The 20286-nt window shown below is 32.9% G+C and overlaps 2 protein-coding genes across 2 annotated transcripts; both read left to right on the top strand.

Annotated features, from left to right (window-relative positions):
• The first annotated feature begins 1156 nt into the window (after positions 1-1156).
• Positions 1157-6051, top strand: LOC7489763 (casein kinase II subunit alpha-2). The gene is made up of 10 exons (XM_002306464.4): positions 1157-1437; positions 2548-2677; positions 2812-3006; positions 3374-3531; positions 4183-4273; positions 4394-4459; positions 4596-4678; positions 4839-4902; positions 5004-5072; positions 5714-6051. Exons 1-10 carry the CDS (start codon positions 1352-1354, stop codon positions 5771-5773), a joined length of 1002 nt encoding a protein of 333 aa, XP_002306500.3. The 5' UTR covers positions 1157-1351; the 3' UTR covers positions 5774-6051.
• Positions 6052-13521: 7470 nt separating this feature from the next.
• On the top strand, positions 13522-18951 carry LOC7489764 (casein kinase II subunit alpha). The gene is made up of 10 exons (XM_002306465.4): positions 13522-14112; positions 14349-14478; positions 15344-15538; positions 16159-16316; positions 17019-17109; positions 17414-17479; positions 18029-18111; positions 18205-18268; positions 18362-18430; positions 18637-18951. Exons 1-10 carry the CDS (start codon positions 13691-13693, stop codon positions 18691-18693), a joined length of 1335 nt encoding a protein of 444 aa, XP_002306501.2. The 5' UTR covers positions 13522-13690; the 3' UTR covers positions 18694-18951.
• The last annotated feature ends 1335 nt before the right edge of the window (positions 18952-20286 follow it).

Below are 20286 nucleotides of genomic sequence, written 5' to 3' on the forward strand. Positions count from 1 at the left end.
TTGGCTATAGATAGTTAAATTATGTAAAAAAACAAATATCATTCCCTGAATATATGGAATGGATTGTGATTGGAAACGAGAAAATGTCATGAATAGACATGAGAGTACGTGAATATTAGATGGACAAGTACTTGCTCAAGCATTGAAATAGCTAGGGAAGTATGACATGAATTATCCAGATCATGATGAGAACATAGTTACTGTTATATCATTTTGTATACTAAGAGATATTGGCTAATGGAACCTTGTACAATTTCTTATTGATTTATGATGTGGAAAGGATGATGGATACATGCTGGTAAGGTTGTATCAGTTTGAAGAATTTAACCTATTTGGAAGTGTGGTTCTGGTTGGTTTTCAAAGTATTTTTCACTTGGAAATGCATCAAAATGATGTTTTTTTTTTATTTTTTAAAAAATTATTTTTGATATCAGCGCATCAAAATAATCTGAAAATACTAAAAAAATATTAATTTAAAGCAAATAAAAAAATAAAAAATTTTATATTTTTTTAAAAATGCTTTTGAAATAAAAAAACAAACAAGACCCAATTTTACCAATTAAAGGATGCAAAAAGTGATGAAGAAAATTATGCATACGTGATAGAAGGGTTAATTGTAGTAATCTGATTACAAAATGACATTTGGCACTGCTAAGCTCTAATTATGTTGAATTGCAGAATAAATATGATATAAAGGTTAATTATTATAATTGTGTAAAATGAGTATATTATATATATATTCTTCCTTATTTATACACATATCAGTAAGACTAGTATGATGGGATGAGTTCTCATAGGTCAATGAGTAAAATATTAAATTGAAAAAAAATGCAAGCTACGATGACATATGTTACGTGAGATGATAAGAGAAAGATCTCAATGTTCATACTCTTCTATAATTAATTATTATTATTATTATTATTATTATTATTATTATTTCTCTTTAGTGTAATTGTTATTTAATTTACATGTAATTAACTCACTAAATTAACCAATAAGTTATTAATCTAATTAGTTGTACAATTCTACTATATTTCCACCTCATAAATGAAGTAGTGTTAGGGTTATTGAGGCTTATATAATTATTAATTTTAAAATTTATAAAATTAATAAAAATCCATGGAAGCTGTACGAACACCATGTTAATTAAAAAAACATAAAAATAGAAAGCGGTGGTGCATAGCGTATAGAGTACTAGGCACTGCCTCGCACATGAAAAAAACATGAGCAAACCCAAAACCCAGCAGTAGCATCGCTCTGATTACCAAACCCGCGCATCACCACCACTGTCTCCAACGGCGAAGAAAGCAATACCGACAAGATCATCGAGATCTTGAATCGGCGGCGATCCATGTCGAAAGCGCGAGTCTATACCGATGTGAATGTTCTGCGTCCTAAGGAGTATTGGGATTACGAGTCTCTCGCTGTTCAGTGGGGGTAATTAAGTTTTAATCAAACCCTAATCGGTTTCTGAATCTCTCCTTTTAGTTGTTTTTTATTAATCTGTTTTTTATTTTTGAGATTGGGGGACTCATGGGCTTGAGAATTTAAGATGTTCTTAGTGCTTGGGACATGAAGAGAATTTATCGGAGTTGTACTAAGCTAAGCAAATTTTTTTTTTAGGTTTTGGGCATAGTAAATAATCAATTATTATTATTTGGTTAAATTGATTGCTATATTATGTTCCTTTTTTTATTATTTTTTTTGTTTTTATCTTTGGTGGATCTACTAGCCGTGAGAGAGAGGACTCTAAGATATATGTGATGTATTAGAAATGTTGCTAACAGACTAGAACGGTATCCAAATTGCTTGGTTGTCCATATGGATGAGAGCCATTTCTTTGGTTTGGATAATGCTTTCAAAAGCTATAGCATCCTAGGTACTGAAAGTATGGTTTTCATTGTGTTATTGTTTTCTGGTCATAAAGTTGCTGTCCAAGAATTGGATATATGGTGAAATGAGGAAGATTTTCCTCTTGTAAATAACAAAAGCGTAAAATCTCATTCAGTTAAGGGGAAGTGATTTTTATTAAGATTTTTCTTCTCTGTGAAGTTCGTTTGCTGTTTATTCACTAAAAATGGATGCTTCTGTTTTATTTCAAGTATTTCTGAGATTCTAAGCAGGCTTATATTTGGTAATCACTGAGGACTGGCTTATGTGAAATGATATTATTGATACTAAGTTTCACTGGTTGATGCAGAATTTAAATCTGTAAATGAACAGGGACTCTTAAAGAATGCAAAATGTAGCAATTTTAAAAGCTAAAATGGATTTCGCTGAATACTTTCGTACCATTTAGCTCCATCTCTGATTATTCTATATTAAAATTTTGGCTTCCCATCTTTTTACCTGTCTCTAGCCATCTCTTGCAGCTTAGGCTTGATTTTTCAGTGTTCTATAGTAAAATACCAGATTAGTGGTATCAAGCTTTGTGTTATATAATAGCCGGCAGATCTGTTCATTCCTCTTTTTCTTATTTGTATCCTCTAGTGGTAGCTATGGTGTGTTTTCTTTCCTTTGTGTTTTAACTTTTCTAGATCTTTCCAGTGATCAAGATGATTATGAGGTTGTTCGGAAAGTTGGAAGGGGAAAGTACAGTGAGGTTTTTGAGGGCATAAATGTCAATAGCAATGAGCGGTGCATTATCAAGATCCTCAAACCTGTTAAGAAAAAGAAGGTGATTGTTAATATCTCTATATCTAACATTTCAGTGCTTTCTTTTTAAAAAAAAATAAATAAATGTTTTTCCCTTAAACTTAGCTAGAAATTTGTTTGAGGCATAGTGATTACCATTCTATGATCCTTTTGCAGATTAAAAGGGAAATAAAAATACTTCAGAACCTTTGCGGTGGCCCGAATGTAGTAAAGCTTCTTGACATTGTCAGAGATCAGCACTCAAAAACTCCTAGCCTCATATTTGAATATGTGAACAGTACAGACTTCAAAGTTTTGTACCCCACCTTGACTGATTATGACATACGCTACTACATATATGAGCTTCTCAAGGTATCTTATGCATGAGAATTTTCTCTTCCCCTCTCCCTTTAACCTTTATGTTGACGGGTCAGAAATTTCTGGTTTTGGGGAAAAATTTGTTATGGATGGAATTATGTTGCAAGTCATTGAAGAGTATACAATATGTTTGCTTTTATTCAAGTGCATACATTGATATGATCTCTCATCTATTGACCTTTCCTATGGCTCATTAGTGTCACTGCTTGTAGGTCATCATCTCAGATCAAAGTATATCCTTCTTGTGTATGTGGGCCTGCTCCCTGTTGAAAAAGGGAAAATGCTTTTTTATTATGAAGCAAATGTGGTATGGTAATGACATTAAGGTTTCTGCTCAAATAAATATATCTTGAAAATGCAGGCATTAGATTACTGCCACTCACAGGGAATAATGCATAGAGATGTCAAGCCTCACAATGTTATGATAGACCATGAGTTGCGAAAACTTCGCTTGATAGACTGGGGTCTTGCTGAATTTTATCATCCTGGAAAGGAGTATAATGTCCGGGTAGCTTCAAGGTAATGGTTGAAAGCATTATAGATCATCTTAATGACATTCTGCTTCTTTATCTTTTTGTTCATGTTATTTACATTTAGCCCTTGAATATAGGATAAATTGTAGTGGACACCCCTCCTGCCCTTTATTGATGTGCTAAAATATTAAGAACATACTAATAAAGCAATTTAACATTTTTTGTCCGTAACTCAAAATTAGATCTTATGGACTATATGTGAAGGTTCATTCCACTCAGTGGTTGGTTATGTAATGTTCTGTCTAGCCTATACCTTTAATCAGTTGAGTATCTGAAAACTGAGTGGTTCATAATGATGCATTTTTTGCATCAAATTTATCTAAATTCAAACCCAAGCTGAGTGAACTTCTGATAATGCATGTTTCCATGACCCGCATAGCAGATTGCATGAGTCAACCATCAAAATATTCCTTTTCTTTTTTCTATGTTTAGATTTGGGTTCAATTCCTTAATTTCCAAGGAGGTGGTGGTTCTTGACATACTGTAATTTTTGTTCCTGGACTTCAAGAATGGAACAATTTTCTGAAAGGTCCAAGCAAAAGAAATATCACTTTGACCATTACCTTTTTTAATAATGGTGATATTGTTATGGCTTCATCTTTGAATTAAAGAATAAAATAGTTTCCTTGTTTCTCAGATATTTTAAGGGGCCTGAACTTCTTGTTGATTTACAAGACTATGACTATTCTTTAGACATGTGGAGCCTTGGTTGCATGTTTGCCGGAATGGTGAGAATCTCGCATGTGGAGCCTTCATGTGACTCTTTCTTCTTTATGAGATCTATCATGTGTGATTTGCTGATCCTTCATCATCTTGTGATTTGCTGATTGTTCCTATTCTTGATGCAGATATTTAGGAAGGAGCCATTCTTTTATGGCCATGACAACCATGATCAGCTTGTCAAAGTTGCCAAGGTAGTGCTGATTCAGATGTTCAGTAAAGTTTTGCACATGTTATTTAAGCAATAGTTTTATTAAGATTATGAAGAAAAGATTTTTCTTAAATAAACTGCTACCACTTGCCCAATGTCTGATTTTGAGCTGATTTCAGGTACTAGGGACTGATGAGCTAAATGCATATCTGAACAAATATCATTTAGAGCTCGATCCTCAACTTGATGCGCTCGTTGGGAGGTTTGTGAATCATGATTTTCTTTTCCATTTTACAAATTAGTTTGCCATTATTAATCAAATGTCTGATTGCACAATAATGTGACTTTCTTTTCCAATATTATGGCCATTTATAATTTGTTAGTCAATTTGAATTAATGTGTCATATTTTATACTGCTGCAGGCACAGTAGGAAGCCCTGGTCAAGATTTATTAATTCAGATAATCAGCACCTTGTGTCTCCAGAGGTTAGTCATCTTACATAATTTGTCAAGTCAATTTAAGTTTATTCCACCTATCATTAGTAGCCTTAAACTATTGATGATTCTTTTGAGGTGCTAATATGCAGGCCCTTGATTTTCTTGATAAGCTTCTTCGGTATGATCATCAAGATAGGCTAACTGCTAGAGAAGCAATGGTAATTCCATTTTTGGCTTGTCAGCTAGATTATTATTGTTTTTTTTTTTTTTTCCTTTTTCTTTTTGGAAGTGTGTGGTTCAAAAAATGGGCGGGGACATCTTCCATCCAGTCTTTCCCTCAAGCATGTTGAATTACCTACAATGGGAAGGGAGGGTGTGCACAAAATGTTTGTGTTAGAAATGTCACTCCAGGCATCTAGACACACTAGTTTTTATAATCTGTACAGCATTGTTTTCTGCTTCCACTTTGTATGCACATTAATATTTCAATATTGGCTTGAGAAAAGCTCAAACTTGCTATAGTTTTGCAAGTTGCAGTCCATGGGGCTTGCTTTGTGTGTGTCAGAGAGTGATAGATCAAACTGGCAATAGGTTTAGTTAACATTCTTTTTGTTCCTTAAACTTAGTTTGTTCGTCTTATTTCCATGGCTAAAATGTGAGTAATGATCCAACTGGTTGGAATTCTCTGGTTTGGCGTTGTAGTTTCGGTAATTGGTAATGGGACAGTGTAAGCTTTTGAACCTGCTAGCACATACTTGCCTGTAGCCATTTTTGGTTAATATCTGGCTGATACAAAACCTTCTGATTTTTGGATATGCTAACGTGCATCTAATTTTTTCCCCTGATGTTTTCTATAAAGGCACACCCATATTTCTCTCAAGTGAGAGCTGCAGAAAGTAGCAGGATGCGGACACAGTAACAGATTACTACGCTAGTATTCACATAGATTCTGTCAGTGGACTGGAGATCCACCCATAAATTTCTCTCAAGTGAGGGCCACAGAAAATAGCAGGATGCTGACACAGTAGCAGGTTGCGATGCTGATGTTTGTGTGGAGCGTGTCAGGCCGTTGCATTTGGGACAATGTATGGTGCTTATAATTATTTGCCCTATTAACATTGTGGCTGCCCTCTGTTATTTGCAGGCAGTTAAGAATTGTTTGGGAGAATATAATCGCATCATATTCACTTTGTGTTTTGTTTTTTGCCTCTTTTTTTTTCAAGTATTTACCTGCTCTGATTTTCACATTCCACCATCTGACATGAATCCCTGTCAATAACCGATGTTTGCGAGGACTGACTGGTGGAGGCACGATTGGCACTTGTATGACCGCCTCTAAGAGGCCAATTTGCATGCAATTTTTTTCACCGTGCCGGGATTCCCTTTCTGAACAGCCTCTTGCATAATCAAACAATATTTTAATTCGAGACTGGATCAAACCATGTCTCCAGATAACGTTGCCTGGTGTCATCTGCAATTTCACCATTGACTTGCTTGTGCAGCAGGCATATAAACTTAAAAAAAAATTGAGTATCTTTTTATGTTTTAAGTGTATTTGAAAAAATTTTAAATTTTTTTATTTGTTTACTTTAAATTAATATTTTTTTAGTATTTTCAAATTATTTTGATATGCCGATGTCAGAAATGATTTTAATTTATTTCTAAACGAAAAAGTATTTTGAAAAGTAATTGCTATCTTGCTAAACAATTTAATTACAAATGGGTGTTGCTGAATGTTTTATAGCCTGTCCTTATGCCTGACATGTTAGACTTGTGAAACCTTGAACTTGAAGCTTCACTCGTGAAACTTGACTCAACTATATTTGAATAATTCAGTTCAAATGTGGATGGGTTTTTAATTGACTTAGTTCTATCGATACTTGATCCAAGATTAATTTTCTTTTGTAGATATCTAAGAGCTGAATATATCTATTAAACTAAATTCGACTAATCTAAAAAAATAAATTTGTGTTTTTTTAATTATAGATCGTGGTTATCATTTGAGAATTTAAAAATTTAAGTTTAGGTAGTATTTTTTTCAAATTTAGTTTGTATTTCTGATATTTGAATAATGTTTATCAATTCAAACTTTTAACGTAAACCTTGATATACACATTGACTGAAGGTAATAAGACCATGTTGAGTAATAGAACCTCGAGATGAAGAGAAATAAATAAATAATAATAATAATAATAAATATGAGGTGTAATGGAAATGATGATCTCCAAAGATAAATTTAAAGGTATTGTTGAAGTTAAAATGAGAGTTATGAATTTTTAGTTTAAAATTTGTAACGTTGGTGAAACTAGTAATGAGTTTTGATGGAGAAAAGTACAATGAAAGTTTAAAATAAATATGTTTTGAGAAAGAGAAGATTCTAAGAAATTAGTTTATAAGAAATAAAAGTTAATGAATAATTGTACGAAAAAGTGTAAGTGTAAGTTTCAATTAAAAATTGGTAATGTTACTATGAAATGATAATAAGTTCAAAAAAGAAATAAATAATGAAAAGAAAAAATTAATATATTTTAAAATGAGGAAATGGTCTCGAAGAGATAATGTGATAATTGAGAATAAATTTGGTAAAAAGACTGCGCGGAAAAGTGGATATGATCGAGTAAAACACATGTGAACTATCTAAGAGTATTAAGAGGGGTAGAACTGTAAAAAAAACCAACAAAAATATGGTTGTTCTTGAATCTTCCACCAAAATTGAGAGAAAATCCATTGTTTTGAAAAATCATGAGATTTAGCTAGTTTTGGAAAAAATATCAAGTTAAGAGAGGATTTAAGAGGGATAAAACAAAGGAAAAAAGATGGATTTAAGTGAGGAAAAATGTAAGCTCAAGAGAGAGAACATAAGCTTTGGAAGAAAATGGCTTTGAGAACATGTTTAAATCTATCTTCAAAACACTTGGGTAAGTGTTCTTTCTCTTAATTCTTTTGCTTATGATGAGTAATTTGAAGAATTGAAAATCTTACTATGTTGAAATATGTGGGGTAGGGTTTAGAAAGTTTGAGAAGAAGGAATTGTTGATTGAAATCATGTTATATGACCTTTATAATGTTGTTGATGCATAAAAATAAATTGGGAAAATGATGAAAATGCTCGGGTGTGAGACCTTATTTGGCTCAAACTTTATGTTTTAAAGTAGTGTTATTAATGTCCGGAAACATAATGAAAGATGAAGAAAATTCCAAGGAATGAAAATCCCTTAGGCCGAAACTTTTGCCAATAAAAAAGATGGAAGTTGTTATTATTAGATGAGTTTGAGTTAGGAATTAAAAACAAGCAAATATGTTCTTTGTGGCTGAAACTTCCATTTGATGGAAGAAATGAGTTGCTTAAAATGTGTTAATTGGAAAGCGAAAAGGGATAATATGTTTATTTAGTCTAAGGATGTGTTTTGGGCTAAATGTAATTGGAAGGAATTTCAAATGACATAGAGGGATTGATATGTTCTAATTTCTAATCTAGGTTTGAAATGTTAAATTTAATAGGTTTAGTAAATGTTGAAAGAGAAAAGTAATGCAATGGATGATTTTTTTTCTTTTTATTACCAAAAAACATGTATTAAGAAAAAGGGCAGGAAATAGGTCATTATACTAAATGAAATTGTGCTGAAGATTTAATTCATATAATGATGCAACATGTGTAAAAAAAAGTTGGGTAAAAAAGATAATGTGTTAATAAGTGAAGGTGTTATCATGATAAGGGTAATGCTTAGAACCTTAAGATATAAATTTTACTTGATGTGTATGAATGATGATATGACATGATTTTAGCCTAAATTATTTTAGGATGGTTGAAATAAATATGGAAAGCATGTTTTCCAAACATGAATGCATTGCATATATGGATGAGATATGAAATAACTATAATTAGAAATTGTGAATGTGTGTTAATTGTGGAATCAGGATATGGTTCCTAGGTAAAATGGATATGATGAAAATGATTGGTAAATCTTGTTATGACAAAGGAGGCTTTAGGAGCTAGACCATAGAAGGGAGAAGTGAGATCGTCACGAGCAGCAGGTAGGTGTTCGATACCTAAATAACAAATTTTAAATTAAGTATTCCATAGTAGTTTTATTTGTTTAAATTGTGCATTGATTCTGAAAAAACAAATGAATGCATAAAAAATGGGGAAAAAAGAAAGGATAAGAAAGGAAAATATTATTATGAAGGACTGATTAGTCTGTCATGTTATGAAAACTAATGGTATTAGTTAATATTGATACTGGGATTTGTTTTTATTAGTCTGCCACGAGGTGGAGACTAATGATATTGGTTGATACTGATACTGTGATTTGTTTTTATTAATATGTCAAGAGGTGAAGACTAATGATATCAATTGATATTAATAGCAGAATTAGTTATGATTAGTCTTCCATGAGGTGAAGACTAACAATATCAATTGATACTGATATCAGAATTATATGGTTGGTCACATGTAAAGATGGCAGATTAAGGATTACTTACTAAGCAAATACTCAGGAAGAGATTTTGAGTATTTAAAAGGAAAATGGACTTCTCTGGGAACCATGACTGAAAAAAAGAAATTGTTGATGTTGAATTATTATGTGGTGGTGAATGCTATATTTTACTGATGCTTACTTGTTAATAAGTGTGTTTGGAAGATTTTTTAAAATAAATAAGATATGATATTTTTATAGAACATGGATGGTATATAACCGAGTTCCAGGTTGTGGGAATGGTAAATAAAAATATGATGATAAGTTCGAGTTAATGACATAAAAATTGTGTGCTTTCAGGCTTGTTTTGATAATGGAATTGTAGCCTGAGTTGGGGTTGTTTTGTAAGCGAGATTTTATGTGTTTTCAAGTTAATTTGATAGCATGAACAAGTGCAAATAGGGTTACTTTTAACAACATAAATATAGAATATTTAGGGCTATTACGACAACATGAAAGTGAGTTATTGGGTTTATTTTTTGCAGTGAATAAGTGATACATTAGGGGTTGAGTTGTTAGCATAACATGATGTGTTTGGGACCTATTTTGATAACGTGGATAAGGTGTAATTGGGGCTGGTTATGTCGGTGTAAATGTGGATTATTTGGGGATGTTTTGATGGTGTAAAAATGGTATAATCAAAGTTGCTTTTGACAGTGTAAATGTGTAACAACTGATGGTTGTTATGATAATTTAAATATATTGAGGTGATGACTGATACATTAACTAAAAAGTAAAGAGAAATACGCCTTTAGGGCGATCCTAGAAGTGGGATGAAGAAGGGTTGGTATAGTAACTCGATTTAAACCCTTTGATCTTGAGAAAACATGTTTATGTGTTAAGAACCTTAGCTCAAGTGGTGGGTATGCATGTAATGCCCTAGTCATGTATATATACAAGAAATATGGCCGATACAAATTGGTGATGATGTGTATGGTACAGACTAACATGGGTTTAAATGAACATTAAATGATCAATGCACGGGGATGATCTCTAAAATATTGATTATTATTGCGTAAATTGTAGGGAGGTACAAGACATAGTTTCTATGTTTTAGATGCGTGTGTGACAAGAGTTTCAGGTTAGGACTCATCCTACCTCCGTAGATCATGAGGGATAATGCCGCGAGATGGACTGACGTAAGAAATACACCTTCGAGGTGGGGGTTTAGAGGAATTAGCCTCCGCAGGGAATGTTTTGCATGGGACGTTACTTCCTGGTAAGGAGTTGTGCCTTTTATATTCTTCAGAGAGATGATTAAACATTTTAAAGGTTGATAATGATTTTTACACGATGATGAGTTCAAGTTAATAACATAGATAGAAATGGGAATCAAGGTAAAAGATTCGTAAAAGGGTAAGGAAAAAAAGGGTGAATAAAGACTTGATGTTGTATAGGGAAAGAAATGTCTATTAAGGTAGGGCATGAAGGGATATGATTGATATGCATATAGATTCCTTATATATTATATGGATTCCTTATATACTATATGAGATATGGTAATAGAAATCTTCTAGTGATGATTTTAAGGCATGCTGATTTCGATTACTATTAAGCTATAATTGGGAAGTTTCATATTAAACTTATATTTTTCAGAGGGCTGTATCATAAGCTAAAAATGGAGTTTGCAACTTGGCTAGTATTTGAGTAAAATTGTATTGTATTTAATATATATATATAATTGACCCTTAATGTAAACCATGTGTTATAGTTTAGAATGTTTTATAAATATTACTATGTAATGACAAAGTGGTTGATTGGTTGAGAAGACTAAGGCTTAATGTGTAGATGTTGTTGGAATGTGTCTAAGAATCATCTCAAACCAATAACTTAAACTTCTAGGTAAGGTCCCAAAATATGATTTATATTATTCTCTAATACACCTTCTCAAGTGAAAGCTTTTTGGGCTTGAAACTTGCACAGATTCACATTATTTTGTGCTTATTTTTTATAAAATTTTAAAGTGTTACATCTAAGTTCTTAAATTGTTATTTGTTTTTTATTAATTAAAAATTATGTTGAGATTGAGGTTAGAAGTTGTAATTAAATTAAGACATGTTTAAATTTAAATACCTACTTTTATGCCACAAAATAAACTTCGAAATAGAGCTTGTCACGGTCAATCTTTCCCCACATGGATCGGCTATTTCCTACAAATTATTTGACCTTTCAAGGGAATACAGTACAGCCTCAACTCCTTGAAGTTATATGATGCCAAAGAGAAGAAAGCATGAAGAAAGGAAAGAAAGCGGTATCTCAACATCAATTATAGTCAATCATTCAATCTTTGGTAGCAAGTTTCACAAGAACAGCTCTAACACTTCTTCCTTAAAGCGTGACATGACATCAAAGCCACAAGTTCTTTTGGAACAGTAAGTTGGAACCATCGATTCCCATTCCACCCCACCACGTCTAAAAACTCAAAACTCGAAAAAATCAACCAACAGTGGTTCTGAAAGCATTGTATAGGCTAAAGCATGTGTTAAGATCCACAGCAACAGTGGCAGATTGCTAGCATAACATATGTTTAAGCATGCTAGAAACAGAGTCATTAGGAGAGGAGGGGGTGGAAGACAGCTGACGAAGAAACTGCAGCTGAGGAGACAAACAGAGCTTCTTCAGCATTGCAAAATTTCAGGCAGCCATCCGAATTTTCGAAAGCACTAAGGCACCGCTGGACAGCTACTGGCCCTATAGTGCAGTGATCATATAAGTTTCACCGATCTAGGAAAAATAGAAAAGTAAGAAACAGAGCTGCCAAAGCTGCCGATTGCAAGAGACAGCAGGTAAAATTGAATTGCATGAAAAGAGGCCTAAGCAAAACAGTAAGAAGTGTAAGAAAAAGAGGGGAGACGAAAAAAGAAAAAGAAGAAAAAGAAACGAATAGACAAACAGAAACAGGGCAGCAGAGTCTGCTAACCAAACGATGCTTTCTTGCAAAGTTTGTTCGACATAATAATGAAAGTTCTGACAGCAACAAAGAAGAACATACATACATGATAGGGTTTGACATTTGATGCGAAACGTAAAAGAAAGAGGATCATTAGCTCAAAATGCAGCAATGGATCTGTCAGCAAAATGAGGATAACAGAGATATAGAAGGCCTTTGTAAGCCATCTCACAAAACGAGGAGTTCAAAATGGATCCTCAACAAATGTTAATGCGAATAACCTGCAAAGAGAAATGTGCCCATGTTAGGAATGCTACGGGGAAAAAAACCCAACATTGAATGGAACCAAGCATTCGATTTTTCATGTGTCTGGGAGTGTGATTGTGGTTGTTTTTTAAAGTGTTTTTTATTTTTAAAATGTATTAAAATAATTTTTTTTTATTTTTTAAAAATTATTTTTAACATCAGTACATCAAAATGATCTAAAAACACAAATAAAATATTAATTTGAAGCAAAATAAAAAAAATATTTTTAAATTCTTTTAAAAATACTTTTAAAATACAAAAATAAATAAGACCTAAAACTTGTTATCATATTGACCAATCAAAGCAGCAATTGAATAGATTTTATAAGGTGGTATGGAAGCAGTCCAACAATCATGCCTCTTCCATTATTTCTCTTAAACATCTATTTATATTCAATGAGTTTTATTCAACCAACATCAATGTAATTATTTTTAAATTTTATATACTCAAGCTATTTCTATAAATTAATATTAAATATTTCTTAGACCTATAAACAACTCATTATTTTTAACTTTATGAGAAGTTTATATATATTTGGTATATAATGTGACCTATTTATTAGATTTATGGAGTTCTTGTATTTGAACTTTAAGCTAAATATCCAATATTATCCATTTTTAAATTCTTTAAACATTTTAAATGATTAATATTTATATTTCATCAAATACATATAATTATATCTAGAATTATTATTAGTAAACGTTATAAAATATTTATTTTTATATCATAAATAGAATTAATTACCTATTTTTATTATTATTTATATTTAACATGAGTATTTCTAAATTAAGTACATATAAACTATTTGTATAAATGCTAAATTCATAATAATATTTACATTGTTATTATAAAAGAATTCATTCAAATCTAAATATGAAATGAATAATATATTTCTAGAAAATACTAGAATAAAATAACAATTTCCAATTTCTAATTCTATTAAAAAAGAATGTGATATACAGAGAATTAAATTTGACAAAGTTGGTAGTCAGTGAGCTAAATCGAGAAAACACATATAGCTGGAGGAGCGCTCCAAGGTTTTGAAAAAAGAAAAGAAAATGGAGGTAGAGAATGCGATTCCGTTGGCGGCTCACTAAAACAACGAAGATAAAAGGAGCACAATTTTTTTTATTACAACTACCTGTGCCTAAACGAATTTGATTTGATGGCCATAAGGCCTTTGCTACAGAAAAAAATCACAACAATCTTGAACCACCACCAGAAGAAGAAGGACAAAACCCTCTTTTGTTCTCCTTCATTTATTTCCAACAATAATCCTCTTCTCTTTTCTTCTTCTCAATCATCCATTCCTACTTGCTTCCGTCAATTGGCTTTTTCAAGCACTGCTTTTTCTCGCCAACACCAAAGACAAAGACAACAAGAACAACCACCACCAAATCATCAGATACTGCACCGTTTTCCTCATCGATTTAGGTCCTCGGTGCCTCTTCCGGACACGCTGGCGCAGAAAATTGGCAAATCGTTTCGCCGACCCGGTGCCCCTTCCAAGGCTAGGGTTTATGCTGATGCCAATGTGATACGTCCTAAAGACTACTGGGACTATGAGTCTCTCACCGTTCAATGGGGGTATATTCGTCTTTTGCCCCTGCCCTATCATTACTCTCTTCGATTTTTTATTTTTTCTTCTTTCTTTTGTTTCGATTGATTGATTGATTGTTGAACTTAAATATTTAGTTTTTATTATAGACAATAACGTGTTGTGAAAATTTGTTGAACCGAGACAGTTAAGATTGGTGATTGCCGCGTTGAGTTGATTTATTTTCGAGTGGTTATAATTTTTTTTTGGCTTTAATGGTGTGCAGGGAGCAGGATGATTATATGGTGGTAAAGAAGGTTGGGAGAGGGAAATACAGTGAGGTTTTCGAGGGGATGCATTGCACGGATAATGAGAAATGCATAATTAAGATTCTCAAACCAGTGAAGAAAAAGAAAGTGAGTTATAATAGATAAGCATTGTTAATCGATCCTTTTCTTTTGTTAGTGGATTTGCTCTGTTGATTGATTCTTTTCTTCTTTAATTCTTAATCTTAGCTGTTTTCAGTGCTGTTAACTATTATTATTTAGCCTATACACATGAGTATTGAGCATTTTGTATTTTTTTTATATGAAATAAATATTTAATTTTGTCTGACCATTAGATTGGATTTATTTTGCTGGTAGCAACTGCATGCGCATGTGCATATAAGAGAGTTTCCATTCTTGAAAGATATCTATGCTTCTAGAATAATCTTGTTTCTCTCCTATGTATTGTTTATTTAGAAGTTATGGAGTGAAGGTCTTTCTATGATTTTATTTATTTATTTTATTTTGTGGATGTTTTCTACAATTATCTTTTATGATATTGTTGAGTTGTTTTTATCATTCATCAACCAAAAAAGTATGGCTTTATTGTCATTTACCGTCATTCTCACTCAGAGATGTTGTGACTCTGTATGTCTAGTGGATAATGTTTAATCATGTTACTTTAATCTAGATAATTCTTACACTTTCTCAATTCTCACCCCTTTTAGCTAATTGCTTTGCACTTTCTCAATTTTCATACCTTATTAGCAAGCCTCTTTGTAGCCTCATGGTGCCCTTGGATTATGACCCAAAGCAACCTTGAGATGTTTTTAGAGCGATAGCTTATGCCAGTAGCTTCATGGTGCCCCTGGATTATGACCTAAAGTGAAGTTTTCTTTGTGCATGTCATTTAGTAGACTCTATATCCATCCCTTTTTTTATTCTTGCTAATTCCTGGCTTGTGGACCCAGCCTGTGCTTTTTAGGTTGACTTTGTTTTCTCCTACATGATGCAGATTAAAAGAGAGATTAAAATACTGCAGAATCTCTGTGGAGGACCGAATATTGTGAAGTTGCTTGATATTGTTAGAGATCAACAATCAAAGACTCCGAGTCTCATTTTTGAATATGTGAAAAATACTGATTTTAAAGTGCTTTATCCGACACTTTCAGACTTTGATACTAGGTATTACATCTACGAGCTTCTGAAGGTAAGCACATCATTTACTTCTCTCCATTTTACAAGATCAGCATTAACAGCATACAAGGACATTGACACGTGCATTTAAAAAGACAGAAAAGACATCGACAGTGACCTACTTAATGCTTTTTGCCCCCAATTTTTTCTTAGTGTTGGAAGGTTGAAGTTTCTATTTATTGTGTACATAGATTAGATAGCATAGCCAGGTAGGAAGGTAGCTGTTGTCAATTGTATTGCTCTTGTTCTCTCCCTAGTGCAATGGTGAAAGTGATTTTTGTTGGATGCTTCAGCAATGCAGTTCATCTTCTCTCTTTATTGTAATTCATTTTGATGGTGTTGAAAATATTACGCTATCGTAAATATTGTTTGAACAAAATCAATGTTGCATTTAGTTGTCGTTCTAGTGACATCTTCTGCTACTATGACAAATGATGAGGCTGTGGATGATGTATTGAAAGTAGTTTTTTTTTAGTTTGGTTTTGGAAATACTGGCCTAATTTTCAGATATAATTGTTTGATTCATATTTGCTATAAAATTTATCTGAAATTGAAATTCTGTTGTTTAATGTTAGCATTGTGGAACATAAATTGTTTTGTTTAATGTTCAAGTACTATGTATCCTTTTTGTAGGCTTTAGATTATTGCCACTCACAAGGTATCATGCATCGAGATGTGAAGCCTCATAACGTCATGATTGATCATGAGCAGAGGAAACTTCGTCTGATAGATTGGGGCCTAGCAGAATTTTATCACCCTGGGAAAGAATACAATGTTCGGGTTGCTTCAAGGTTTGTTTCCTATTCATTAGCTTTTAACAATTTGCATTCCCAGGTATTGTTTCCTTTATTTTTCTTCAATATCGCATGTTGTTCTTTTGCTTCCCCAAGCTGTTTTTAGTGAATTAATGTTCCCCAGTTTTGTTTGGGGTGAAGGCTTTGCTGTTGTTATTGCTGAAATGCTCCTTGGTTTTTCTCCTTTCAATCTGCCATGCACTTGGTAACCTCTAAAAAGTTATTTATGACAAATGTACCAAGGCATGGTCCTAGCTACATATGTTCTATTACGACAGCTTACTTATTGATGTAGAACCTAGTATGTCTTAAATTGTAGTCTTAATCATGGTTGTGATCATGGCTTTTGCTGGCGTAATCTAATGGTCATGGTGACAGCAGCCCCAAATCTTGAGCGACTTTCAGTATATTTTATGCAATGCACTTGTTTGTTTAATAATCTAACTAAATAAACACAGTAGTAATCATATAACTAAGATAAATGCAACATGATAGAGTTTATAGCACTATATTAAAACTTGATGTTGTGTTTGATCATACTCCTATGCTTCCTTGTGGTTATTGCTGGTTCTTAGATGATATATGAACTCATCTGTTTCTGAGTTAATTAAGCCCTCCTTAGATTTCATCATTTTTCTTGATGGTGAACTGATATGGTCACTTTTTTGTCTCTCCTGTTTTTCCATTTCTGCTCTGCAGATACTTTAAAGGCCCAGAACTTCTTGTTGATCTGCAAGACTATGACTATTCTTTGGACTTGTGGAGCCTTGGTTGCATGTTTGCTGGAATGGTGAGTGTCCTCCCCAAATTCCACTTTCCTTGTCTTTCATGTTCCATGCTGTGCTTTGCAAGAACACATGTCCTTACAAGAATTGGGGGACTGCCCAGAAGGAACTTGCTTCTCCATGAACTTGCATGACTGGCCTGCTATTGCCCATTGTCCATGTATTAGTTTCTATGATAGTATTCTTCATAGACAAATGGACCTTGGTCTGCTGGCATATTCTTGCTTGGATGGCAGATAGGTTACTATGAAGTTTGAGATAATGTCAAGATACACGTGGTAATCTCTTTATTGATATTGTATTGTGCAGATATTCCGTAAGGAGCCATTCTTCTATGGGCATGATAATTATGATCAGCTGGTCAAAATAGCCAAGGTATGTGGAATAATTGGATAAAAGATTAGAGTAAAAAGCAACAGGCACGCATATCCGATTTTGTAAATCATCTCGTCATCACTTTCTAGATGACTACATATAAGCAAGTCATATTGGTCTTTGGGTATCTTTTGGTCCATGTGAATTTTTGTATTGTCCAGTCTGGTTTGGAAAGTTCATGTTGTGTTCTGTCAGTCAAATTTCACCCCAGCCCTGTCATCTATCTGGACAGTAAGGACAATGTTAGAACAATTTGACAACCCATGGAGATCGGGAGTTGTAAAATTCTAAGGATGAAAGTTGCAAATTTGGAGAGGTATGGGGCACATACTTCATCCTGTGAGTGTGCATGTGCTTGCCTTCTAAGGAATGTCCGTTACTCTTGGAGAATTTTTTTCCCCCCAATGTGCTTGGCCGTGCCTGAGAACTGATATGGCAGAATTGCCATCTTACATCAAGTCCTCTGTATCTGTGGGAATCTAGCTGTAATATGCCTATGAAGAGTGGAACAGATGATGGAAATGTAATTATTCTTTCCCTTCTGCCCAGGTGCTTGGAACAGATGACCTGAATGCATATTTGAATAAGTATCGCATAGAGTTAGATCCACATCTTGCTGCCCTTGTTGGGAGGTTGGTCATATGTGCTGATAACTCTTATCAATTAATTATGTTTACCGATCCAGTTCTCTTGATTGAGATTTTTTATTTTATTTTATTTTAAAGGCATAGCCGCAAACCATGGTCCAAGTTTACTAATGTTGACAATCAACATTTGGCAGTTCCTGAGGTAGAATTTAATTTGCAAATGTAAAAGTATCATTTATTCTGTTAAATATAATTTTAAGTTGTTTTTTTTTTATCTTTTTTTTCCTCTTCAAAGGCTGTTGACTTCCTTGACAAGTTGTTGCGATATGATCACCTGGAAAGGCCAACCGCAAAAGAAGCTATGGTAAGCCTCTACTACTTATCCTTGACAAACATCCATGAGTGGTGGTTTTTGCCTTGTCCATGTCGACTTCCCAGATTAATGACTCCATGATTGAGTGGTGTATGTTATAGAAGATTGTGTTGGGTTTTTTTTTTTTTTCCCCTTCCCATCAACTCGTATCTTTGCCTTGTAAGTTATGACAGACCTTCATACCACATACCATGCAGGCTCATCCATACTTCTATCCAATTAGAAATGCAGAAAGCAGCAGAACTCGTACCTAGTTTCAAATCTCAAGATGCTGTTTAGTCCTGGCATCTCATTGTTCTTTGTTGCGGCCTTCCTATGTAATTTGTCCTGGCATCTCAAGACTTTCCTTTGCATTTAGGAAAGTCTTCCATGTTTCTGTTATAAAGCCAGCCATATTTAAATTGCTCAATTTAAGCTTCTCCTGACTGAATATACTGTTTTTTGTTTTTTTTTAATCTGAATTTATGTGCTCCTAATCTGGGAATGAAATACTGATTTCTGATTTTTTGTTTTGCTTGGCATTTCACTCCTTTTATGTTTAGAAGATACATTTGAATTTTGACTTTGTCGAGGATTTTTTTTCATTAAGAAATTCGAGGTTTGGGGCGAGGCAACTCAATTTATCCCTCTTCTGTTGTAAAATGATACCAAATCCAACGAAACAAAGGTTTTTCGATCCCTATACTTGTGAAATTTGATAGTGTAGAATCTTCATTGGATCAAATATACCTTTGCATTGTTTCACTTCATGAGAAGTAAACGTGGAATCAAGAAACACAAAATATAAATATAAACAAAATAATAATTAAAATATGCATCTACTGAGCTCATTAATCGAGATATGTTTATTTTTATTTTTATTTTTATTTTTATTTTTTCCATAATATAGTGATAAAATTGTATGACTGAATTGCATGTACTGCATATTTAAATTTTATAAATTCTTTTATTTATAGTATTTTAATCTGCTCAGGTAAAGCTTCGCATCACATCCTGTGGGATGACATCGATTTATCAAAATGTATTTTATACTTGATTGTACTCTCGTAAACTTGCAATAGTTTATTTATTTATTTTGCATTAGGTTTTTAGGATAAGTGGTTTTAAGGATCTTATCTTTTGGATTTTTTTTAAAAAAATTATGTAGTTGGTAAAATTTTTGGGAGAATGATATAGGATGGAAAAGTATTTGGATAATATGCATAGTTTAAATACAATTGTGTTTCTCTGAATATTGTTTTGTTCACAATTGATATTTGTTTAATCATGTTTCAAACTATGTTTTTTGCAAATTAATTAACTTAAATAAAAATTAACTTAAAATTTTAAAAATATTCAATGCTAATGAACATGAAAAAAAGGGGAGATAAGATGACGTGGCAAGAATGATAAATTATAAAGAAAAAAAAAGAAAAAGAAAGAATGAGTCAACATGAACACACTGAGGTTTTATTTTTTGACACACCTGGTATTGTTGAAAAGATCTTGATAAGGCTATTCTAACTATACATTGAAAAATCACAATAATGCCGTAATTAACCCTGAATAAATCTCCAATCAATTGCGACCTTGTTTTGTGATTTTTCAAGTTGTTGAAATTGTCTCATTAAAATCTTTCCAATGGTACCAGTTGTGTTGAAAATAGAGCTTTGGTGTATCCTCGATGACTCATTTTTTTTTTTCCCTCTTATGCCATATTAGTTTATTTTCTTTTTTATTTATTGTCCATTGGATCTTAAATTTTATTTTTTATCTATTGGATCTTCATAAAATGACTTTTGTGCATCTTGATTAATTTGAATAAGATGTGAATCATTATTTCCAATAGTAGTTGTGTGTAATTTCTA

The sequence above is a fragment of the Populus trichocarpa genome, chromosome 5 (genome assembly GCF_000002775.5).
Source record: "Populus trichocarpa isolate Nisqually-1 chromosome 5, P.trichocarpa_v4.1, whole genome shotgun sequence".
NCBI lineage: Eukaryota > Viridiplantae > Streptophyta > Magnoliopsida > Malpighiales > Salicaceae > Populus > Populus trichocarpa.